Source organism: Ixodes scapularis, unplaced genomic scaffold (genome assembly GCF_016920785.2).
Source record: "Ixodes scapularis isolate PalLabHiFi unplaced genomic scaffold, ASM1692078v2 PGA_scaffold12__126_contigs__length_90152505, whole genome shotgun sequence".
NCBI lineage: Eukaryota > Metazoa > Arthropoda > Arachnida > Ixodida > Ixodidae > Ixodes > Ixodes scapularis.
The window spans coordinates 8,389,767-8,411,256 of NW_024609838.1; the positions used below are offsets into that span (position 1 = coordinate 8,389,767).

A 21,490-nucleotide genomic window follows, 5' to 3' on the forward strand; every position below is an offset into this window, starting at 1 on the left:
ACGTGCTTTTACGCTTTTAATAAGGTTATGTAGGTTAGGCGCGCATATCCTTCACAAACTTCCTCGGTTAACTCGAGACGTTGATTTACGGTGTCTTACTAATCAGTGCTCAAGTTTTCCTCTTTTTTTTTTTTCTTTTCATTGTTCGTAGGGTGACAGTTTGATGCCAGTTTGATTTACCGGTATTTCTTTGTGGTAATAGTGATGTTTGTTCGTTTCTCTTCCGTGAGGATTGCGTCGGTGATGATGTTCAGAGGCAGAGGCGGCGGGTCGCCGGATCGTAGAGACGACGGATTTCAAGACGGGACTCAACAGTCGATGATGAAAAGAATGAATATATTTACAAGACAGAACAGTTGAAAGTTACAAGACGCTTTCCATGGACCAAGCAGCCCTTCGGCCCCTTCTTCGGTCGCTTATTTAAGTTTCCCCCCCTCTCCCGCTTGCTCAACGACCAATCTCAAAAGGTCTTCTCGCAGCCAATCAGGGAGAACACTCTAAACAACAAAAACACTCCAAAAAGACTCACAGAAAAACAGCCACCCACGCACACACACAGATGTCGGGCGCCCCGCAGTCTCCGTCAACGACGGGAAAGTCAGACCCCCGGGCCGCGAACCCGACTCCCGAAGGCACCATCAAGAAACCCTTGGTCAGTGGCTCTTCACATTTGGGAAGGGGACGCTAAACAAAACACAAACACGAAAAGTACTCAGCGCGTCGGTAGCACAGCCGCCCGAGCCGTCTCTGTCCTAGGTTACGAACGGGCGCACATTCCGAAGTGCGGGGGACCCGTCCCGCTCCCGTCCCCACTCCCAATAGGGAGTTTTCGTAGACCGCGTTTCCCCCTCCGCTAAGCCCTCCGCAACGAAGAAGCCGCTACTGCGCCTGCGCGCCCATGGCCTTGACTGTAGAGTTTCTGGTATCGTAGCGGGTTGCGGAGAGCCTTGCGGGACGGCGAAAACGATCTACGAAAACTCCCTATTAACAAGTCGCCGACGACCAGGCGCGGGGAGAAACGCAACAGATAACGAACCCACGCGGGATCCGCTTCTTGGAATCCCCCGCGCCTGCTGGTGTGCTCGGGAAATTTCACGCATCCCCAACAAGTGTATTTTCGCTTCTTTATATTCTCCGCGCCTGCTCACCTGCTCAGTAAACCTCACAGTAATATATTTTGGTTATTGCTTTGTTTGGTATTTTTGTTACACCACACTGCATTCCCTTGTGGCGAAGGCAGGCCCTGTCTTCGTGTGGTATATTGGTTTATTTGCCTTGACCGGCAAATGAACCCATAAATAAAATAAAACAAAGATTTTAACGAGCCGAGCAGGAGGCGCCCAACTTGTGATTAAGCAGCTTCCGATGACAATCTGTTCGCAGGCATCGTGGGATCTCTGACTGTGGAACTGTTCGACCTGTTGGCCGCATACACGCCGTCGTTCCTTATGACGGGGGCGATCGTGTCCTTGGGGTTCCTGTGCCGCTGGTTCCCCACGTACTCCTTCTCGCGAGGCATCGTGAAGCTGGTCCTGCTGGCCAGGTACAACGCCGTCTGCACCACGGGCGGGGAACTGCTCAAGGCTGCCTGCAGTGACGGCGCCCTCTCCACCGACGACAGGATCATGCCCTGCTGCGAAGGTGACTGGTCTATGTCGCTGACTCGAGAGAGTTCACTACGATAAATGCCGGCTTTCTCAACAAGTATTGTTTTACAGCGATAGTCATTATGGGTTGTTCTTCTAAATCGCAGTTGCGATGTAGGGCTTCGATCGCGGTGTCACGTCCTAAGCGTCGCGTCACACAGCGATGTCACTTTACCAGGTGACGTCATGAAGTCACGTGATATCATGATACTACGTGACAGGTTGTCACGTTACTTTCCGGCGGCACACCATGTCCGCTAGGGGGCTTCTCTGTGTATGACAAAAATGAATGCGCCACTCTTTGAGCAGACATTCGCGATGGTTCTTCAAGGAAGGGGGGCAAGATACATAACTGCATTTAACAAACCTAGGAAGAAAAAGATGAACCAGTCTTGTGTTAATCCACATTACAGTACCGCACGATACAAAATACAGCCACAGCGATAACTGTGACAAGTCACAGTGAAGTCGTTGGGCATCGGGATCTCCCTCACGCACTGTGAAATGTGCGAACAAAAGTGTTCGGAATAAAAAAAGACCTGTGGCCATTTCGTTACGAGGGCTTTTGTGTCTTTCTTTTTATTCCGGAGCGTGTGAAAGTGCGTTTTCCGGCACGAGCTCTTGGCATTAACAGCGCCACAACGGCGTTTTGTTAGCGGCTTTTAGTTTTAGAGAGCGCGTGCAGAGGCCATCGGGTGGTGTAACTCAGGGGTAACACCTCCGCTCAGCACGCATTAGACCCAGGCTTGATTGCCGAGGTCGGCGGGCGATCTTCTACGAGGATTTGACGGCATCAAGGACGGACACTCTACATTGCCAACTACAACAACAATGGACGTCATTTTCAGTGCTGGGAAGAGCGCATAACATCTATTACTGTAAAACAAGAACTTCCGGATGAAAATATCAAACATCACTGCCTTCGATGCATAGTTTGGATCATCTGTGGCGATCATGAATTCAAGAGGGAAACGTTTTGAGACCTGCCTGGTTCCGAAACGATTCCCTTGTGGGGAAGGCAGGCCCTGTCTTCGTGTGGTATATTGAACTGATGCGGGTATTCTCCCCTCCGCTCAGCCTTGCAGAAGAACGGCAGCGCAGAACTGCTCCAGCCGCTAGGGCCCGGCTACGAGACCGGCTTCTTCGAGGCAATCACGCTGGTCGCCGAGGGCTTTTTCTACCTGGGAGTCTTGTTCCTGACCGACTCTCAGCTCCTGCACGGTATGCTCTGGCACCTGAACCGGAAACTGCTGGGGACCAGTGACGACGACAACGACGGGGACCGAGGGCCGCGCCTGGTGGTGGCGTCCATGGACCCGGAGGTGGAGAGGGAGCAGAAGCAGGTCGAGAAGATCTTTAAGCTCAGGGAGTTCAAGGACGTCATCATGGTTGTGAGGGGCCTGACCAAGTCGTTTGGATGCATGGGCAAGGTGAGTGGCTGCCGCGTTTTTGAACTGTCCCATGCGTTTCCTTCCGCTCGAAACACGTGAACGAGCATCACCGCGATTAAGTAGTAACAACTATGAAGAAAACGCCTCAAGGGGTGTCTAAACAGGACACTACAAAACGCACGACTCCGACAAATCGTGAAAATTGAAGCGGACGCTTCTGTTTTTACGATTTGTCGGAGTCGTGAAAATGTTTGCAGGAGTCGTGAAAATTTTTACGATCACGACTGCTCTCCTCGTCAGATTGACGTCACACGCCACCTGCGTCTGTCTCACCTCGCCAACGCCCTCGCGTACCGCCGTCGCCTCGGCTTGAAGGCCAAGGAGGTCCGGCTTCGGGTGAACTTGGGACATTCCTGCGTCGAAGGGTGCGTTTCGCCCGCCTTGGATCTGCTTTCTTTGTCGAGAATCACTTTCGTCGTGATGGCGTCCGATGCGGTTCCGTATTCTGAGCGGAGGCCTTGAGCGATTGACCGACAGCCAACAAAGCGTGTGAGTGGCTCTCCGGACCCACGTGATGAGCAGAGCAAGGCCGCCGTGGAGGAAGCGAGGGGGAGATTTGACGGGGTGAAGTTTCCCCCCGGGAACTTTGACGGAGGAAAATTTCCCACCGACGACCGGAAGCGGAGCGCGGCACGATTTGCCGGAGTCGTGAGTTTTGTAGTATCCTGTTTGGACAGGCCTTCACGGGTAGGCCTTGTTTTATGGATCCCTGAACTGACCCAAGCGGCAAACACGCTGCAGCAGACGCGTCCGGCGTCGCGGCGTCTTAACGTCGCGCTCGTTGTGTGAGACCCTATGCGACCCACTGGCGGCAATGCTGACGCAATTCAGGCGACGCTGCGTGACTCCAGTGGTGGCGACGTTCTGGAGAAAAGACGCATGCCTTGTCTTTTAGGTGGCATCGGTCAACCACAGGATAACTTTGCCACCACCGGAGCGCATCAAGGATCTGTTATGACCTTGTTACATGGGCACCGTTAACAGCGGTTAAGTGTGACTGAGACCAAGTTAACGGTGCCCGTGCAGCAGAAGTATAGTTGCCAGGAACTACTAACCATATATTTTAGCGTAACGGCGAGTTAGGATGCCCCTGTGACACCCTTAACAACAGTTAAGTGTGACCTCAGTTGTGGTTAACTGCGGTTCAGGGTGCGAACTGCTAAACCATTCTTAAGTCTAACTGCGGTTTAGGATGCCCATGTAGTCACCCTTAACCAGATGTAAATATCCGTGTGAGTAGGGTATTACGTGCGTCTAACGCGAGAAAGGGACGCTGGCCGCCTTCCGCAGAAAGGCCTCGAGAAGACCAGCTTCCTCCTGCGAACAAACGAGTGCCTGGGCATGGCGGGCCTGAACGGTTCTGGCAAGAGCGTCCTGATGAAGCTCCTGGCGGGCGACCTGACGGCCACGGGGGGCAACGCGTACATGGCCGGACTCACGCTCAGCGGGGACCTTCGCCGTTGGCAGATGGCCATCGGCTACTCGTGTGACGGCCGCCTCGGGCTCGTACCCGTGCTCACCGGGGCCGAGATGCTCGACCTGGTGGCCAGGCTTCGGGGCATCTCTCCGGTCGCCAACCGCCGACTCGTCGTCTCCAGCACGCTCCTGCTGCTCAGCCCGCTTCAGGGGGACAAGCTTTGTGGCGACTACACGTAAGGCACATGGCCAGACTTGTACGTGACGGGTTGCAAGTAAAGTGTTTTTTGCACCTTGGTATTTTTTTTTTAAATAACGGCATAAAGACTTGTTTACTTTTTAAGAGATGATACACAGTAACGTATTTTGTCTGCTTTTAATGGAGTAACGAGTAACAGTATTTAGTCACTTCTGGAAGAGAATCTGTACAGCACAAGTGTCGAAGCTAGTTCTCACCCGAGTTGGCGCCTGTAAATTGCACAACGAGAAAACGCTAGATAAACCATAAAAAAGATGGTGACAGGACGTGCGAGCGTGCCCACTGTTATTTTTAATTGAACGCTGTGAAAAACATTTAACTACAACAAATACCGGAACCAGCTGCCGCTTCATAAAGAGGGCAGATTCAGAGTAAAAAGCAAAATAACACGTTACGTTTAAGGTGAACTCACGCATTTTTTTCTTGTTTTTTAACGTAGCATGTAACGTACTTAGTTACTTTTTGAATAAGCAACGACCAAAGAAATTTAGTTAGTCTATTTAGGTAACGTGGGCACGTCCTGATTCCAGACATTACGTTTCCAAACGCGCGAAATAATACACACATGTTATTTTTAATGTAAACGGCATGTCTTTATGATTATGTTACCTCTGACCGTGTCATTCAATCCACTACTTTCCCAGATTTACTTCATTTGCTACCCGTATGGCCTACAGGGTATTAGATGCGTAGGCCATTGTTCACTAACACCCTGTTTGCATCCCATACAGAAACGGTTCATTAAAACAAACATAATTAATCCATTGCTAACGCTCATATTTTAAATTTTGTTTTTACGATGTTGGACATCCTGACATCCCATCAGCCAGTTCGTGACATCGTTTTGGTGCAGAAATTATCCGCAGTCTCTGGGCGCTTAAGGTAGACAGAGTGGGGCTGATGAACTTTACGATTTCGTCAATCGTTGCTGGGCGTTTTCGATCTGCTAAGCGAGCAATCTCGTTGGCTGTGCAGCGACCTAACGGTGCTCTCTAGTCACCACGAGCAGTGTTTCAGCGTCTTTATTTTTTTTTTTTAATGCCGACAGTGAACATAATAAGACCTGGTGGCTTATATACTCCGTTTCAAGCTAAGGCCTATACCGCTGCCCCAACGTTACGGTCCTAGACACCAATACAGTGTTTACAACACAAGGCCTCTTTGCAGACAACAGTTGTGGGCACTGCGCGTGCGCAGAAACCCAATTCGGCCGGAGGAGTGATGCGTCTGCGCATGTGCAGTAACGACAGCAGCGCCACCGCATCTGCGTGACGTCAGTGAGTTGAGTTGGTCTATAGGGAGCCAACCTGGAAGCGTCAAAGGTGCATCGCCACTGCTCCTGTTATCTTCGTGCGTTTTACATCATCGGCTGAATGAGTCACCCAGGGGAACAAAAACGCAGGATCGCAGCACATTTACTGTACGTGACCGGCGTACTGTCGTGTATCACTACTGCGTGATGCACGTTAAAGACCCCAGGCTCGCGGTTGTACTGTACTGGTTAAATTTTTCCCAAAAAACTGGGAGACTCGTCGTCCGTTGCGGCAGGCCAAGTTCTAGGCTGCATAAACATACACACAAACCATTTCTTTTACTGTACGTGGTTGGTGTAGTCCGTGCCAACAAACGGACAAAGACGGCGAGCGCCAGGACGCTACACTTTTTGTCGCTGCTTCATCGACGCCATCGGATCGTTTAACGTTGCCTGCGGTCGGAGTTGGCGTGAAACAGAGCATATAGCGATATCTGAACGAACGCCATCGCATCGTCGAACAGTCACCTTGCTGGCCAGTACTCATTGTTCTTTTCTTGCAATCAACTTCTCCGTTGGCAGAGTAACGGAACAGAAGCTGCTCTCTCTGGGCATCGCCATAGTCGGCGTTCCCCCGATCCTTTTGCTGGACGAGCCGTACTCCGACGTGGAGCCCTTTTTCCGCCACCAGATTGTGCGGTTCCTGCAAATATTGAAGAGCGTCCGGGCCACGACCATGGTCATCAGCGCTCATAGGTGAGGGCTGTCACGGTCAGGATCTGAAGACATCGTACAAACGAAGGTCTGCGGACACTGTCCCGATTGCGTGTCTTCTGTACTTTACTAATGCTCGCTCGAAGCGTGTCCACAGATACCTCTGTCATCTTTTCTGCAGCGAACATCATGCCGTTTGTATGAAGTGTCAGCAGTGTTACCGCTGGTTATTGTTGTCACCCTGTGCGGGACATTCAGGCATCCTATAGTAAGGCCTGGTGAGGCGACAAAGTGTGACGTGGCTCGCAGGCTGTCCCATTGCGAGGAGCTGTGCGACCGGGCCATCGTCCTGGAAGACTGCAAGATCGAGACTATGGGGGACTACGACCAGATGAACCACAAGTTCGGTCGTTGCTACATGATCAAGATGAGGCTGCCCGCCGACCGTCGGGCCGACAGGGGCCTCCAGCGGCAGCTCATCGAGCTCATGCAGGAAGAGTTTCACCAGTGCGCGCCTTGCTACAGTTACAAGGTACCCGTTCCTCCCTAACTGAATAATTGAAAACGTTTTTATTTATTTTAGTGAAGGGAAATAAAAACCCTTTGCTCTGAACTTTGCGTTGTCCACTGAGGAGTGGTTCAAAGGTTACGGGGAAGGGATTGAATCAGGAATTGGGTGAATGGACAAGGAAAACGTGATGGCTGACGTTGTGGGGTGTCCTTTCTTGCGTCCTCCGCTCGAGGAGAGGTAAGGGGTCACAAGGGAGGGGTTGGGTCAGGAGTTGGGTGAAGGGACAAGGAGGATGGGATGACAAGCTGCTGGAGTTATGGGGTGTCCTTTCCTACTGCCTCTGCTAGAGGAGGGGTCAGGGGTCATGGGGGAGGGGTTAAGCCATGAATTTGGTAAAGGGCAGGGAGTCGGTGGTGGCAGGCTGCTGGGGTTGTGGTGTGTCCTTTCTTCGTAGCCCCAAGAGAAGTTCAGATTGTTGTTGCTAATGTTTCATCTCAACCGTAAAAGTTCGACTAAAAAAAGATTAAAGAATTTATTGGTGGATCCTTAGGGAATTCGTTCTCTCGAGAAACGCCACACATATCCTCCTTTGGGAAACGCTAACGCTGATTCTTCACTTTTCTGTCTTGGCTTTCTCCTTTGATTTTCTCTTTTGTTTCGTCTATTTTTGCTGCCTATTTTTAGCTTCGTTACGGGATCAGTGCTCTCTTTCCCAGAGGAGAACGTGTGCGGTGTTTCCCGAGGGTCATGCTAACGGATCCAATAATGATCCACCAATGAATCTTCCTTTAATTTTTGTAGCACGAACCACGGCATACGCGCTCGGCACACCTGAAAGTTCAGACTCGCCCCAGCATCTGCGCGCGCATCGGCTTCTGCCCCGTGACATCGCCTCCCTCTCGCCTTTGTCCTTCTCTAATCTCCTCCACTCCACGCGGCGCGCCTCTTTTTCCACTGTTTTGTCCACAGAAGGGCGCCGTCAGCTTTTCCCTGTCATGTGGGTACTAATGCGAACGCATTAAAAACTGCAACGGCCCTTGACATCTGCCTCACAAACGTAGATATAAATCATGTTACGGCCGGTGCTATTTTATACGATATCAGTGACCATCTACCCATATTCTGCATAAGGTCTTTTACAAATTGGAAACAAAATCGTTGTATGGACAAGTTTTGGTACCGCATAATAAACGAAGAAACGCTTAGTACTTTTGGCTGCCTAATAGAGCGGGAAAGTTGGGTCGACGTCTTTAGAGAACGCAATCCTGCAGTTGCCTATAAAAGCTTCTTGACGAAATTTAAACACTGTTATGATTCTGCTTTTCCTCTTCGGGAAAGTAAGCAAGGGCCTAGAAAAATTAGAAAACCGTGGATAACTGGCAAACTGTATAAAAGAATACGAAAAAAAAACTGCATGTATCATGTTTTTGTAAAAAATCGTGATCCCGCTCTATTGGATGACTTCAAAAAGTTTAGAAACAAATTGAAATCCGACCTCAAAAAAGCAAAGTGTGATTATTATCAAAATAAATTTCTGCATATTCACAATGACCACAAGAGAGTGTGGGAGACGATTAACTATCTAACGAGCAGAAAGCAAACACGCAGCAGCGTGAAGGAAATGTTGATAAATAACAAAACTATTGTCGGTACAGAACTTGCTGACGAAATGAATCGGCACTTTACTAGCATAGGCACGTGCACTGGAAAATATGCAAACTCAGATAACTCCATGTTGGCAGGAAATCAAATGGAATCTATCATGCTTTTTCCAACGACACCAACTGAGATTGATAAGATAATATGTAGTCTAAAAAATGATGTTGCAGCTGGGGACGATGAAATAAAAGTGCTACCAATTAAGTACACCGCGAACATAATAGGTCCTATATTATCCCACATAATAAATATGATGCTTGAATGCGGTAATTTTCCTGATGAATTAAAAATCGCGAAAGTGACTCCTGTCTACAAGGGTGGTGGAGAGACCTTGATTAATAATTATAGGCCCATTTCAGTACTCCCGGTTTTTTCCAAGGTTTTCGAGCGTGTAATCAACGACAGGATAACAGCTTTTTTTAAAAAAATATCATATAATAACTCCTGCTCAGTATGGTTTTCAGAAGGAAAAGTCTGCAGAATCAGCGTTAATCGACATAAAAGATAAAATTGCGGAAAACATTGAAAACAAATTGGTCACACTGGGATTGTTTTTGGATTTAAAAAAGGCGTTCGACACTGTGCAACATGATATTTTACTTACAAAACTTAATGTATATGGTATACGAGGAATAGCGCTAAAATTAATTAAAAGCTATCTAAATGAACGCTACCAATATGTATGCCTAAATAATGGATCATCCAGCAAAATGAAAATAAAACATGGCGTTCCCCAAGGCTCTATACTAGGGCCTCTGCTATTCCTTGTCTACATAAACGATATAACGGAAATACCTGGCTCCCCTCAGTTAATAATGTACGCCGACGACACAAATGTATTTTTTGCTGGTGAGACGAAACAGGTCGTAGAAAAATTAGCCAATGATTATCTATTAAAACTCTCAAAATGGTTAGAAACAAATCGCTTAGCTTTAAATACCAGTAAAACAAAATATGTTATTTTTAAGCCGATAAACAAACGCGATCACAGTACTATCAACATAACATTTGAAGGTACGTTGCTCGAGCAAGCTACAGAGCAAAAATTTTTGGGGGTGTGGTTTACTGAGGACCTCTCTTGGTCAACCCATGTTAAAATGCTCAAGGCTGAACTGTCCCGAGTTACTGGAAGCATATACAAAGTGCACAGTTTACTACCGACTTGGCTTAAACAAACATTATACTACTCTCTATTTTACTCAAAAATGAGCTATGGCATCTTGGTGTGGGGAACTACGACAGAAACTAATTACAACAAACTAATTATCTTGCAGAAAAAAATCTTGCGTATGTATGAAAATTATAAAGGAGACAGAAGAAATTTAAGCACGCAACCACTTTTTAATAAATATAATATGCTAAAAGCAGATCAAGTATTTTATTTCAAATTATTACAATTCATACACAGAAATAAGCTCCACACTACGCCAACATACAATCTGAGCACGTACAATATTCGAGACCCAATAAGGAAGATGCCGGCAATAAGAACTAACTATGGCCGACAAAGGCTGAATTTCCAGATAAATAAAACTTTGAATAGAAAAGATATGTCTCTGGATTTCCACCAACCCTTTAATAGCTTTAAATGTTCTTGTAGAAGGATGCTCGTGACAAGTGAAATTGCTTTTTCATCTTTGTTAGTGCCGTAAACTTCATGAGTGTTATAAATGTCTTTAATTTTTGTGCATATTTCCATTCCTTGTTTCTTGATGTTTAAGTATGAGAGAAAAACCTTTTATTGATTTTTTATTAATACCACTGTGCTGTGGCAAATTTTAATGTGATGTATTGTATACTTGTATTTTTTTTGCAGTCTACAACGGAAGCATGTCTTTGTTCCTGGTCATTTTCAATGATCAGTGTCTTTTTATTATTTTTTTTATTTTTCATGGTATAAGAAATGCTAATTTTGTTATATATTTTTATAATGTTGCACAAATGCTTCTCTCTATTTTTATATCGGTTTTGGCAAATGGCGCATTTTGTTTTGTTTTTCTGATGCATTTTCCACCGTGTTTTTTTGTATTGCACTGCTGAACTGTACGGGGGGGGGCAGAGGCTCTGTCAGGCACCAGGCCTTTATCTCTGCCCCCCACGCGGATTTTTCCGCGAAACAAATAAAGGAAAAAAAAAAAAAAAAAGAAGAAGCCGCCATACTGGTGTTGGGAAGGGGGGCGGACTTCTAAGGTTCCAGTGAGTTAGACTCCTGCCCTTCTGCTCAAATTCCTTCAGTCATTAAGTAGCAAGCTTCACTATTCTGGACGCCAAAGAAATCAACGCCACCTAGCGGGTAGAGTATACAATCCTGGTAGCGGGTCCACTCGCCAGTCCTGTGGCGCATATCAGTTATTTACACCACCTGGCAGTCTAAAGAAAAGAAGCCGTGAAATATAGCTTCCAAAACACGCGACGAAAATCACCAATAGTCGCCGACAACTTATGCAACGCGGGGCGTGGCGAGGTCCGAGCATCTCATTATCGCTCGGCCGGCAGCCAATGAGGCTGCGGCATGAGCCGATATAAGGATGCCGAGCAACCAACCACGAAGCGAGAGGTGCGAACGCCACAAGCCACGCCCTGCTCCTCTTAAATGCCGAAGAACAGATTCGAGATTCTGCACGGCAGAAGACCCTCCTCATCATGAGGGAGGAAGAAACAGGCAACGGTGAACAGGGTGAAAGGAGGAAAAGAAGAAAGCGACAGTAAAGTGGAAAGCGCGAACTGGTCGTCGGTCTTTAAGGCCCCTTCTCACGCTTGCAACAGACTACGGCCGAATGAGGCTAGGCCTGTTTTAAGCCCCTTGTAACGGCTTACGTTCGGATCACGGTGGTTCGGATGCGCTGCTGCGGAGCCGGTTGTGAGCCGTCGCAAGAGCACGGGTCTCGCCGCCACGCCTTGCCTTTCTTAAGCTCTTAGAGATTGCATAGGAAAGGAGCGGACTTAACTCGAGCCCCGACCAGGGCGCCCCTAGCGGCAAACGGATCATTTTCATCGGTGGGTCCTTTATATCCGCTGCACCCCGATTACATTCGCTCGAATTTTCTGCCACGGAAAAAGCTCACGGAATTCGTAAGAATCTTACATCCCGCCGTAATAATGACTGGAACACTAGGCCCGCGCATTTCGTCACAATTGCTTCTCGACGAGAAGTCGGCGACAACCGCTAGGTGGCAGCGAACAGTTAGGGAGCCTGTATTACAGAGAATATCCATCAACTCAATCTGGGGTCACGTGGTTTATGGGCCGCGTCTGTATTACGAGCTAGAGGCGGCTAACGCGTTGGTCGTTCGCAAGCGTCTCCGCCTCTCCGCCTGCTTTCCTTCTAGCCACGCGATAATGCAGCGCATGCGCACTTTCGACCAATCTCCGATGGGGGCGTCCGCCATTATACTGCCAAGTGCCAACGCTCCCCATGGTTTGAGCATAGAGATCATACATACTAACTCTAGAGGAAAAGGTCCGCCATTTTCCCATACATTCTGGCTGCCGCAAGCGGCGGATCATGCAGGCAGACCCTCGGGGTCCCAAACACGGTTACATCATCAGAGCAGTTTCGTGAACTTCAACAATCCACGAAGTTACCGGTGGAAAGATATTCGCGTTCCTTTCGAAGCTTTCTTTTTGCATAGCGCGCAGATGTACGGCCTCGCGTTAACGTTAAACTAAACCATATACCCGGCTTCGCCGGTGGGGCGCGGGTGGGCGCGGTTGAGGAATACGAAACTGCGCAACCACCAGATTTCCGAGATTTCGACAGAAGGGAAGTTAATGCAGCGTAATGACTTTATTGCTTTTTATAAGCGTTAGAATAGCTCAGAATTTAGTTTACAACGTTAAATTATCACTGTTTATATTGCTGAGAGTTTACACTCTTCGCGTTTACCATGGCAACGTTGCTTTCTTTCTCTCGTGTTCTGTCGCTCTCTTTTGCGATCGTTCACTCGGGACCCAGGATGTCGGCGCGCGGGATTTTCCACTCCTCCTCACCCACCTTTACCCCCCAGATACCCGCTGCACCCTGATTACGTCCGCTCGGGTTGTCTGCCACGGAAAAGGCTCGCGGAAATCGTAAGAATCTTACATCCCGCCGTAATAATGACGGGCACACTAGGCCCGCGCATTTCGTCACAATTGCTTCTCGACGAGAAGTCGGCGACAACCGCTAGGTGGCAGCGAACAGTTAGGGAGCCTGTATTACAGAGAATATCCATCAACTCAATCTGGGGTCACGTGGTTTATGGGCCGCGTCTGCATTGCGAGCTACAGGCAGCGAACGGATTGGTCGTTCGCAAGCGTCTCCGCCTCTCCGCCTGCTTTCCTTCTAGCCTCGCGACAATGCAGCGCATGCGCACTTGCGACCAATCTCCGATGGAGGCGTCCGCCATTATACTGCCAACGCTCCCCGTGGTTTGAGTGTGACCCTCTCTGCAATCTAGGCTCTCTACGAACAATGGGCAACAGACTCGATGCCGCAGGCGTGCTCCCTGTGAGTTTCATTTTTTTTTTTTTTTTTTTTTTTTTTTTGTAGCATGGTTGTTTGAATGCGCACCGCAGATTGTGCGTGCGAACGGCTTCCTTGAAAACATACAGCTGTCTAAATGTCGATAGACACATACCGCTTAGAGGCTGGATTCGATAGGACTGTATGGATTATTTTCGGCTGAACCCTACCTATTGGGTGATTAGTAAAAAAAAAACAAAAAAAAAAAACAAATATAACTTGCATTGCTGTAGCAAACTGATTAAAGAAACAACTCAGTCTCAATGTTGGTTTGTTTTCATCAAAGCGCCGTTTATTAACGAGCCAGCGTTTGCCCACACTAGGTGTGGGCGCTGCGCGGGCGTAGAAACCAAATTCGTTAAAAGTTAACTGTCTGCGCATGCGTCGGGCCGACAGCAGCGCCACCGCTGCCCTGTGACCTCAGAGCCGCGCGCTGGTGTATCTATCTATAGTAATATGTGTTCCTATCGTCTTCTTGTAACGTATTTAGCGACGAATGCGAAAAGGTAGAGCCTGAAAGAAGGTTCCCCGAACATTTCGCAGGGCATGATCGCCTTCAGGGTGGGCAAGACCTACACCAACTGGAGCGAGGTATACTCCAAGGTAGCGGCTCACAAGAGCAACCTCGGTCTGCCCGAAGTCTTTGTGGGCGACATTTCGTTCGAGGACATCTTAGTCGGCCTGGCGAGGTGCCAGATCCTCACCATGATGATACGTCCCAACACCATAAGCACCGCGCCTTCTTAATCTGGATCGCCTCGCAGTAGGTGCAGCATGTTTACAAACAAATAAAATCGGATCCTGAATGGAGGCTGAATCTTTCCTCGTAGACACTCTTTATCGAATTTTAGAATCAAGTATCCTGTCACACAGCACGGTACCAGAACCTATACTTTGTTTCACCTTGTGTCGTACCGCAGGGAAGGCTACAAGCGCGAGCCCCTTGCTCTAGGGTACATCTCGGCGGCACAAGCTCTCGTACACCAAGGCCAGCTGCCAACGCTATGAGCTCGCGCTTCTAGCCTTCGCAGCGGTACAACATACGGTGAAACGGAGTGTAGCAACTCTCGCGACCGTGTAGGTACTAAATGTTTTATTTTTACACTTCCGGCCTGCACAATTTGCCTGATTTTTGTGTAACTTAGGGTGCCTTCATGTGCGCTTTGCTTGAGGTGATAACATCTGTCCATTTTCTTTCGAGCGGTTATTTTTATTTTTTGTTCTGAAGCACGTGAAAGAGCGTGTCCCTCCTGTACACGCTCGTGGCGCTGACTGTGCTACGGCGACATTTTGTTTCCTGCGATTTCTTTGTATTTTCCCTATGAGCTCGTGCTGTCGGCATCGGGTACTACAAACGATGGCACCGCCCTAAACCACGGTGCCCTAAACAGAAGGACATTGAGGCATTCTAGTGTAACTCTTTCTCGTTATATGCGTAAAGTCTTCAAAAAAAAAAAGGATGTAAGAGACATGAATGTACAAAAATTAAGAATGGCACGGATGTGTTCATATTGTATCCTTTGTTTTCTATAGTGTTCAGAGTGTCGCATTTGCTCGACTCCACCTATGATACAATTATGCTTTTGGACCGCTCAGGGACTAGAGTGCCATCGATCGACCTGCGGATAGTCATGTGCGAACGGTCTGAACAAGCTCCTATCGTAGTCAGCCGAGTGCAGCTCCAGCCGTGGTAAATAGAAACTAGCGCCACAAGGCGCTGGTGGCAGAAAGGTGAACATACGTATGGTGCCAGACGAAAATATTTTGAGAAAGACGGCCAGATGGCGCCAGCACTGCTGTTAGCGTGCGCCCTCCTCGTCCCCTCCTCCGCGTCTGCTCGACCGGTGCCGTGCTGGCCGCTCGCCAGCACGGCACAGGTCGAGCAGACGCGCTTCACGTGATATTACCAGTGCAATAAAACAAAGAGCACGTTCATTGAAATTCATTTTGTATTGAACACCATTCAAGTGAGTTGCGGAGGACGCAGTGAACGCAGTCTTCGCGTCCACTTTGTGAGCAGCATTTGAATATCGTCACCGCAAAGCTCGGCGACGCATTCCCGGGGATTGTACTGTTGCCATTGTCCCCACAGCTCCGTCATCATATTTCGCGAAGGAGCAAAAGGCGGCTTTGGAAGGAGAGACTGAAAGAAAAGCTCCGCTTTCATCTTTTGAATTCCGCCGCGACGAAGACGCTTCTTGGTCAGTGGTGTTGCGTTCGAGTATTCTTGGGTACCACTAGTGCCAGGAAGCTGGTGTAAAGTAAGATATATTCCTACCCAATGTCGTTGCACAACCCCTTTAAATCCTGAATGTTTTCTATTTGCGTGGCGACGGCAAAACAATGTTTTCGCCGATACTGAAAGTGACGAAATTCAAGATGGCGGCACCCTTGTGAAAAAGGACGTATACGATAGCCCTCATGTTTACGCAATAAATGTTTCCGATGCGAATATTACCCAAAGGAACACAACACGATGACACGAAACTCCTGCATTGTTGTTTTATCTCAATATTCCTCGGGTCGGTTCTCTATCGACTAAATGGCCGTGACGCGTTCCTAGAGACCAGTACGACCGGCCTGGGCGTAGGACTCCGCAAGGCGGCGACGCTAGCCTCTCTGTGCGTGAAGCTAAGGTAGATATGTTCCAGCGAGGTGTCCGTGATGTAGAAGTCTTGCAGCTTGAACGTCTTCTTGATCTTGGCCATCCTGCTGAACATCTCGCTCCACAGAAAGCTCACGTGGGTCATGCGAAATTCCATGAGGCCCTGCGGCAGGAAAGGTACAAACGTGGCAGCGACGACAACTTTCTTTTCCAAAAATATAAATAGATAATAGGGACTTTTAGCAAATCATTACCGTGTTTCGCGTACAGCACTACCATTGAAGCATATCGCCCGGTGATGCCGTGACCACGGGCTACAGCAGGCTTCAAAGACACCGGTAGCGCGTTACGTGGAACACGGTAACGGTTTGCTGAAAGTCCCCAAAATGGCAGCGACTTTGATCTTTAACGTCGTGTAATACACGTAATGCGGTATTTAAATTGCGATCGTTACATTTGTTTGGAAAATATTAAACTGCCGTTTCGACGAGCAAAGAACACGCTAGTTCATCAAATCTTCCGTTAAATTTATAATGGAATTTTACGCGGTAAATTTACTGGAAAAAATTGAATACGTAAGTAATTCACGTGACATCAATTTCCTCGCTAAATTTAACCTGGGAGCCGAATTCGTGCAAAGGTGAATTTTCTCGCAAAATTTAACGGGGTTATGCGGAAGGGCAATCAAGCTCCGTAAAAAGAAAAAGAAAAAAAAAAAAGAACATTGCGTGCTTTTAAATTTTATACCATTCATGACTGAAAGCACGTGTGCTCAAGCCTACGTTCCCGTCTTCGTGTTTTAACGATCAAGCACAGCGATATTTGGCGCACCTGCGACTTTGGGACGCGACGTGCCCTCGAGGTTTGACTCCTCCTCCAGTTCGCAAGACGTTTTTAGTTTCCTTTCGTTCTCAGTCACGTGGGTTTCATATCTGGTATGCGGGACAATAAAATGAGAAGACAGTTCAACCTGGAATATGCGAGAAAATATAGGTCAGGCACGACAAGATTGTCACAGTCGCGCATTTTTCGTGAACACCTTCCAGCGGCGTGAGAAGAGATCTAAACTGCTTTGACGCATACCAGAAGTGACGAGAGATGGCTGCGCCCTTCTTAACAAGGTGTATACTTATAAATTTTACGCCGTATATTATTTCGTTAAGTTTGAAGTAAAAAGACATTACGTTGTAAAGTTCTATCGGCACAACAAGTTGGAATCTACTATTTCAAAACTCGAAGCGCCTCATCGCGCGCCGTAATACCACGCTATGCATTGTGGGAATCGCTGTAAAACAAAACTCATACGCGCCCCGCTTTTGACGTTGAGGTTCCCAGAATGCAGCGCTGCGTTGTGACGGATTAATGGAAGTAGTTTGTGTTTGCCGCCTAGCGATACCCGCCTTTTTAAAAAATGCACAAAGAAGGCTTCCCACCTCAATCATTAAGGGTTCTCACCTGAAGAGTTTATAAAATGATTGTTATTATTCTTTCCCCTTCGCTTTGATTCTCAACTCACAAGCGAAATGAGAAATCACGTGATTGTGACGTGCTTAGGCGCCGGATGAGATGAATCCTAGTTTCCAAAGTACTTTTTAAGTGCACCATGGAACTTGTTATTCGCGAGTGATGATTAGTGTCTTCACGGCACTCGTTAACCACGAACGCGAATCCAAATATTCGTCAACGGATTGATTGTTGACAAGCGCATACGCCCGAGAGTCCTGTATAGCACGTGAGCTGGGTTCGGCTGATGTGCTTGGACACCGCGGATGCGTCACAGTGAAAAGGCGGAGAACTTTTGAAGGAAAGAAGGTCATATATATTCTTCTCTATTTCACATTTTCGTACCGAAAAGCGGGGTTTCGAATTTCCCCCTTCGTGTACTAGCTTTGTCCCACTAAACGATATGCTACTAGTAAAATCCCCATTCGAAATAATTTACCCCAGACCAAAATCATTTCATGGTTCCATTAATCTACGTGCTCTAGGGATCTCATTGATCTCGATAATATTTGCGAGTCTTTTTGATTGGGTATAGATACTCCAGGGGTTATTAAAGTTCATGTATTGTTGACGAGTGTTCCAGCTTCGGTATGAAAAACACGTTCAAAAACATATTTCAGCCAAGACCGACGCGAGTTGGAGGAGGAAAAAAAAAAAAAGAAATTGGGATGAAATGTGTTTGGTTTACACCATAAGCATTTAAACCAGTTTGTTGATCCCTCCAAGGTCGCAGAGTGTCCGCTCGCTCATGCTATCAAAATCATAACAAAAGAAGCTTTTCAGTGCATATTTATTAACGGTATTCTCGGCGTCCACTATGTTGCGCTACATTGCCAAGGCTAGCGTGGCTTCTGAGGTGGTCTCACCCTGTCAAAGCTAGTTGCACGACCGCGTCCGAACGGATCGGTGGCCGAGTGGGCTAGCCCACACCAGCTCGGAGCACGTGGAGCGAAAGCTCAGGGATCCTGGGTTCGAGCCCCACCCCTGCCCGTTTCGATCTGGATGAGCATCGTACCGGCGTGCGGTCGTGTATCACTACTGCGTGATGCACGTTAAAGACCCCAGGCTAGTGGTTGTACCGCACTGGCTAAATTTCTCATCTACAGCTGGGAGTGGGGAGACTCGTCGCCCGTTGAGGCAGACCAAATTCTAGGCTGTTTAAACATACACACAACCCAATTTTTAGGCCAACCCTATCTTTGGGTAAACGCCATAAAAACAAATAAAAAAAAGATGGGTGACTAGCGGAGCTGTTTAGCACATGACACAGACGTGACACAAAATTTTGAACAAAATTATGAACACATCTATTGTCTTGATCGGTGGTCATCGTGAGGAAAGGTAAGCACACACACGTGCCGCCCGCCGCCGCCGGCGCTGAAATTCTCGTTGCCGTTCCCGCCGTTGCTCTTCGTAGGCGTGTTGCTCTTCGGGAGTGCGTACCACACTCTCAAGAATAAAGGGTCTAAAAGGGCGTATCATTACACCCTTTGTCCCATATAATACACCCCAAAACTTCATTTCGACGTACTGAGCCCTATAGTCAAACAGACGGCCCCAAATTTTACGAGGGGCTCGACAACGGTTTGATATAACTTATTCAATAGCTAAAGTATGCATCAAAGACCACATAAAGAAAACACCGAGTTTTCAGAGTAGGGCCACGGAAACCCCGATTATTTTTTGGTAGTCAGTAACACGTACTCTACCACACGGCTATCAAGCACCTCGTAAAATTGTACCATACGGCTATCAAGCCCCTCGTACGTCGAATTGAAGTTTTGGGGCGTATTATATGGGACAAAGGGTGTAACGATACACCCTTTTTACCCCCTTTTTTCTTGAGAGTGTATACGCGACCTCCCCATTACGACGCGAGCATTAAGCGAAATTAAAAATGAAGAATGGCGACTTCTCTTTCTTTATATACATTCGCGTTAGAGTGCCTTCATACACACACGCGCTTTTGCTTGAGTGGTGACATCTCAGCCATTTTTCCTCCCAATCGTTTTTTTATGCATTTTTAAGTGCGCGCAATTCGGTGTCCCTCAGCTCGAGCGCGTAGCTTTGGCTAATAGATAGATGCCATTTTACCGCCCAAGTCACGCACCGAGTGCGCGAGAGCGTTACGCGCTGGCACATTCAGGGCAACAATGGATGTCTTCACCCTGAGACAGACAGACATGTAGGCACCCTAATTCGCGTGGACGACTATCGCCGCCCCAAGGAGCCGGAGGAAACTAGACACGCGCGAAGGGATCGCCACCCGGCAAAATTTAGACACCGGAGCCGTATATGTAGAGGGTTTGGCCATTCATTGGGAGTATAGGAGACAAATCAGGAGGCGCCATTGGCCGAAAGCGGGCTGGGCTTGTTCCAGGGCGTCTTCACAAATTCGAATGTGGCCAAGCAGAAGCCGTAAATAATACACTGGTGGTGGTCGCGAGAAAAAAGACTTAATAAGTACGTCGGAGTAACTCTTGGCGATTTAAAATATGGTGCACGTGATGTTTCAATCGCGGTCATCTAAAATTATGGTGGAAGGGTACGACACGCGGAACGATCGATATAATCCGTACGTCAGGCGCCGAGGGCCATGAATCTGCCATCCGAGCGGTCACACTCTGTCCGATCAAAACAGAGTTGAGCGCCTTATTCGTTTCTTGCATCTTTCTGCATGATTATGATCGAAACTTCACGTGCACCCTATTTTAAATTATGAAGGGTTACTACATGAAACTACACTACATGAAACAAAATGTGCAACCGTGCGAAAGGGAAAGAGATAAGAATGTAGTGTGCATCCCTTGAAAGTAAACATCTTCGACAGAAATCTGTCTGGTTGGGGAACAATTCGAAAAAAAGAAAACTCAAAACAAAAGTTTAGAAACAAAGAGTTCCCAACGTTTCGGGGTCGACTTGACTCCTTCAGGGGTGACTAAACACGGAATGGGACAGCGCGAGCTTCGACCTCTCCTTCCTCTTCTACCGAGGTGATGTTTTGTGAACGTGACGCAGGCCATGGACGTAAATAGATGGTAAGGCCCCGAGGGACCTGTTAATGTTCCCGGGTGTATTCTGGATATGCCACGACTCCAAGAACAGGCGTTTTCGAATATGTGGCTCCGTGTCTATCACGTGCGCGTTTCCGAAGTCGATCCGATGATCAAATACTTCACAATGTTCCGCGACGGCGCTACGCTCGCGATCGAAATAAAGCCCCTTAATCGAAATTGCGCACATCGTTCTGGTGCTGGCGCATGCGTTCGGGAAAAGATTTAGTTTCACCGATGTAGGCGGCGGGGCACTCTGCACACGGTATCTTATAGACCACGCCTTGTGCTTTCTCTTTTGGTAGGCGATCTTTCGGCCTTGGCATGAGCCGTCCTAATGTTGACATTGGCTTGTGCGCCACTTGGATCCCTTCTTTTCTCAGCACGCGCGCCAGTGTCTCGCTCGTCCCTTTTACATAGGGGACGCTGATGCGCGCGATGGGGCGGGGCTCCGTGTCACCCGGGTCCATATCACATGAGCGAATGATGTTTTAGCGAACAGCGACGTTTGAGCGAATCTACGTTTTAGCGAATAACGGGGGCGCGCGTTAACCCATCCGCCGCGCTGCGCTTTCGCCGCTTCGCCGGCGACAGTCTGCGGCGGCTCATTACAAAAATGTGAACCCATTTGCCGCCCCCCCTCCCCCGAGAACACCGCTTCGCGGCGTCCGACTATTCGCTAAAGTTTCATTCGGTGAAACATGGGCGTTCGGTAAAACGTCATTCGATCAAGTGAGTGCGTCCGGTGTCACCCGACGATCCACGGTTATTGCGCGTGCAGCACCGTGTCTACCTTGTTGAGTAGTAGCTACCGAAATGTTAGCGCATCATTACGATCAGGCGAAAACAGATTGTCTGGTGGCGCCACAGCGTGTCCAGAACGCACGGCTGGTGGCACAGCGGTGACGTCATAGGGA

At 48.2% G+C, this 21,490-nt stretch overlaps 1 protein-coding gene across 1 annotated transcript; it reads left to right on the forward strand.

Annotated features, from left to right (window-relative positions):
• The first annotated feature begins 1,446 nt into the window (after positions 1 to 1,446).
• LOC120847454 (phospholipid-transporting ATPase ABCA3) lies at positions 1,447 to 7,288 on the forward strand. The gene is made up of 4 exons (XM_040219223.2): positions 1,447 to 1,641; positions 2,724 to 3,076; positions 4,388 to 4,749; positions 7,048 to 7,288. Exons 1-4 carry the CDS (start codon positions 1,449 to 1,451, stop codon positions 7,286 to 7,288), a joined length of 1,149 nt encoding a protein of 382 aa, XP_040075157.2. The 5' UTR covers positions 1,447 to 1,448.
• Positions 7,289 to 21,490: the final 14,202 nt, after the last annotated feature.

What these genes read in the sequence shown, in the direction of transcription:
- LOC120847454 (XM_040219223.2), top strand. Translation starts at nt 1,449, where the DNA reads ATGACGGGGGCGATCGTGTCCTTGGGGTTCCTGTGCCGCTGGTTCCCC. An exon ending in GATCATGCCCTGCTGCGAAG is followed by an intron (nt 1,642 to 2,723) that starts GTGACTGGTCTA and finishes CCCTCCGCTCAG; the next exon opens with CCTTGCAGAAGAACGGCAGC. An exon ending in CGTTTGGATGCATGGGCAAG is followed by an intron (nt 3,077 to 4,387) that starts GTGAGTGGCTGC and finishes CGCCTTCCGCAG; the next exon opens with AAAGGCCTCGAGAAGACCAG.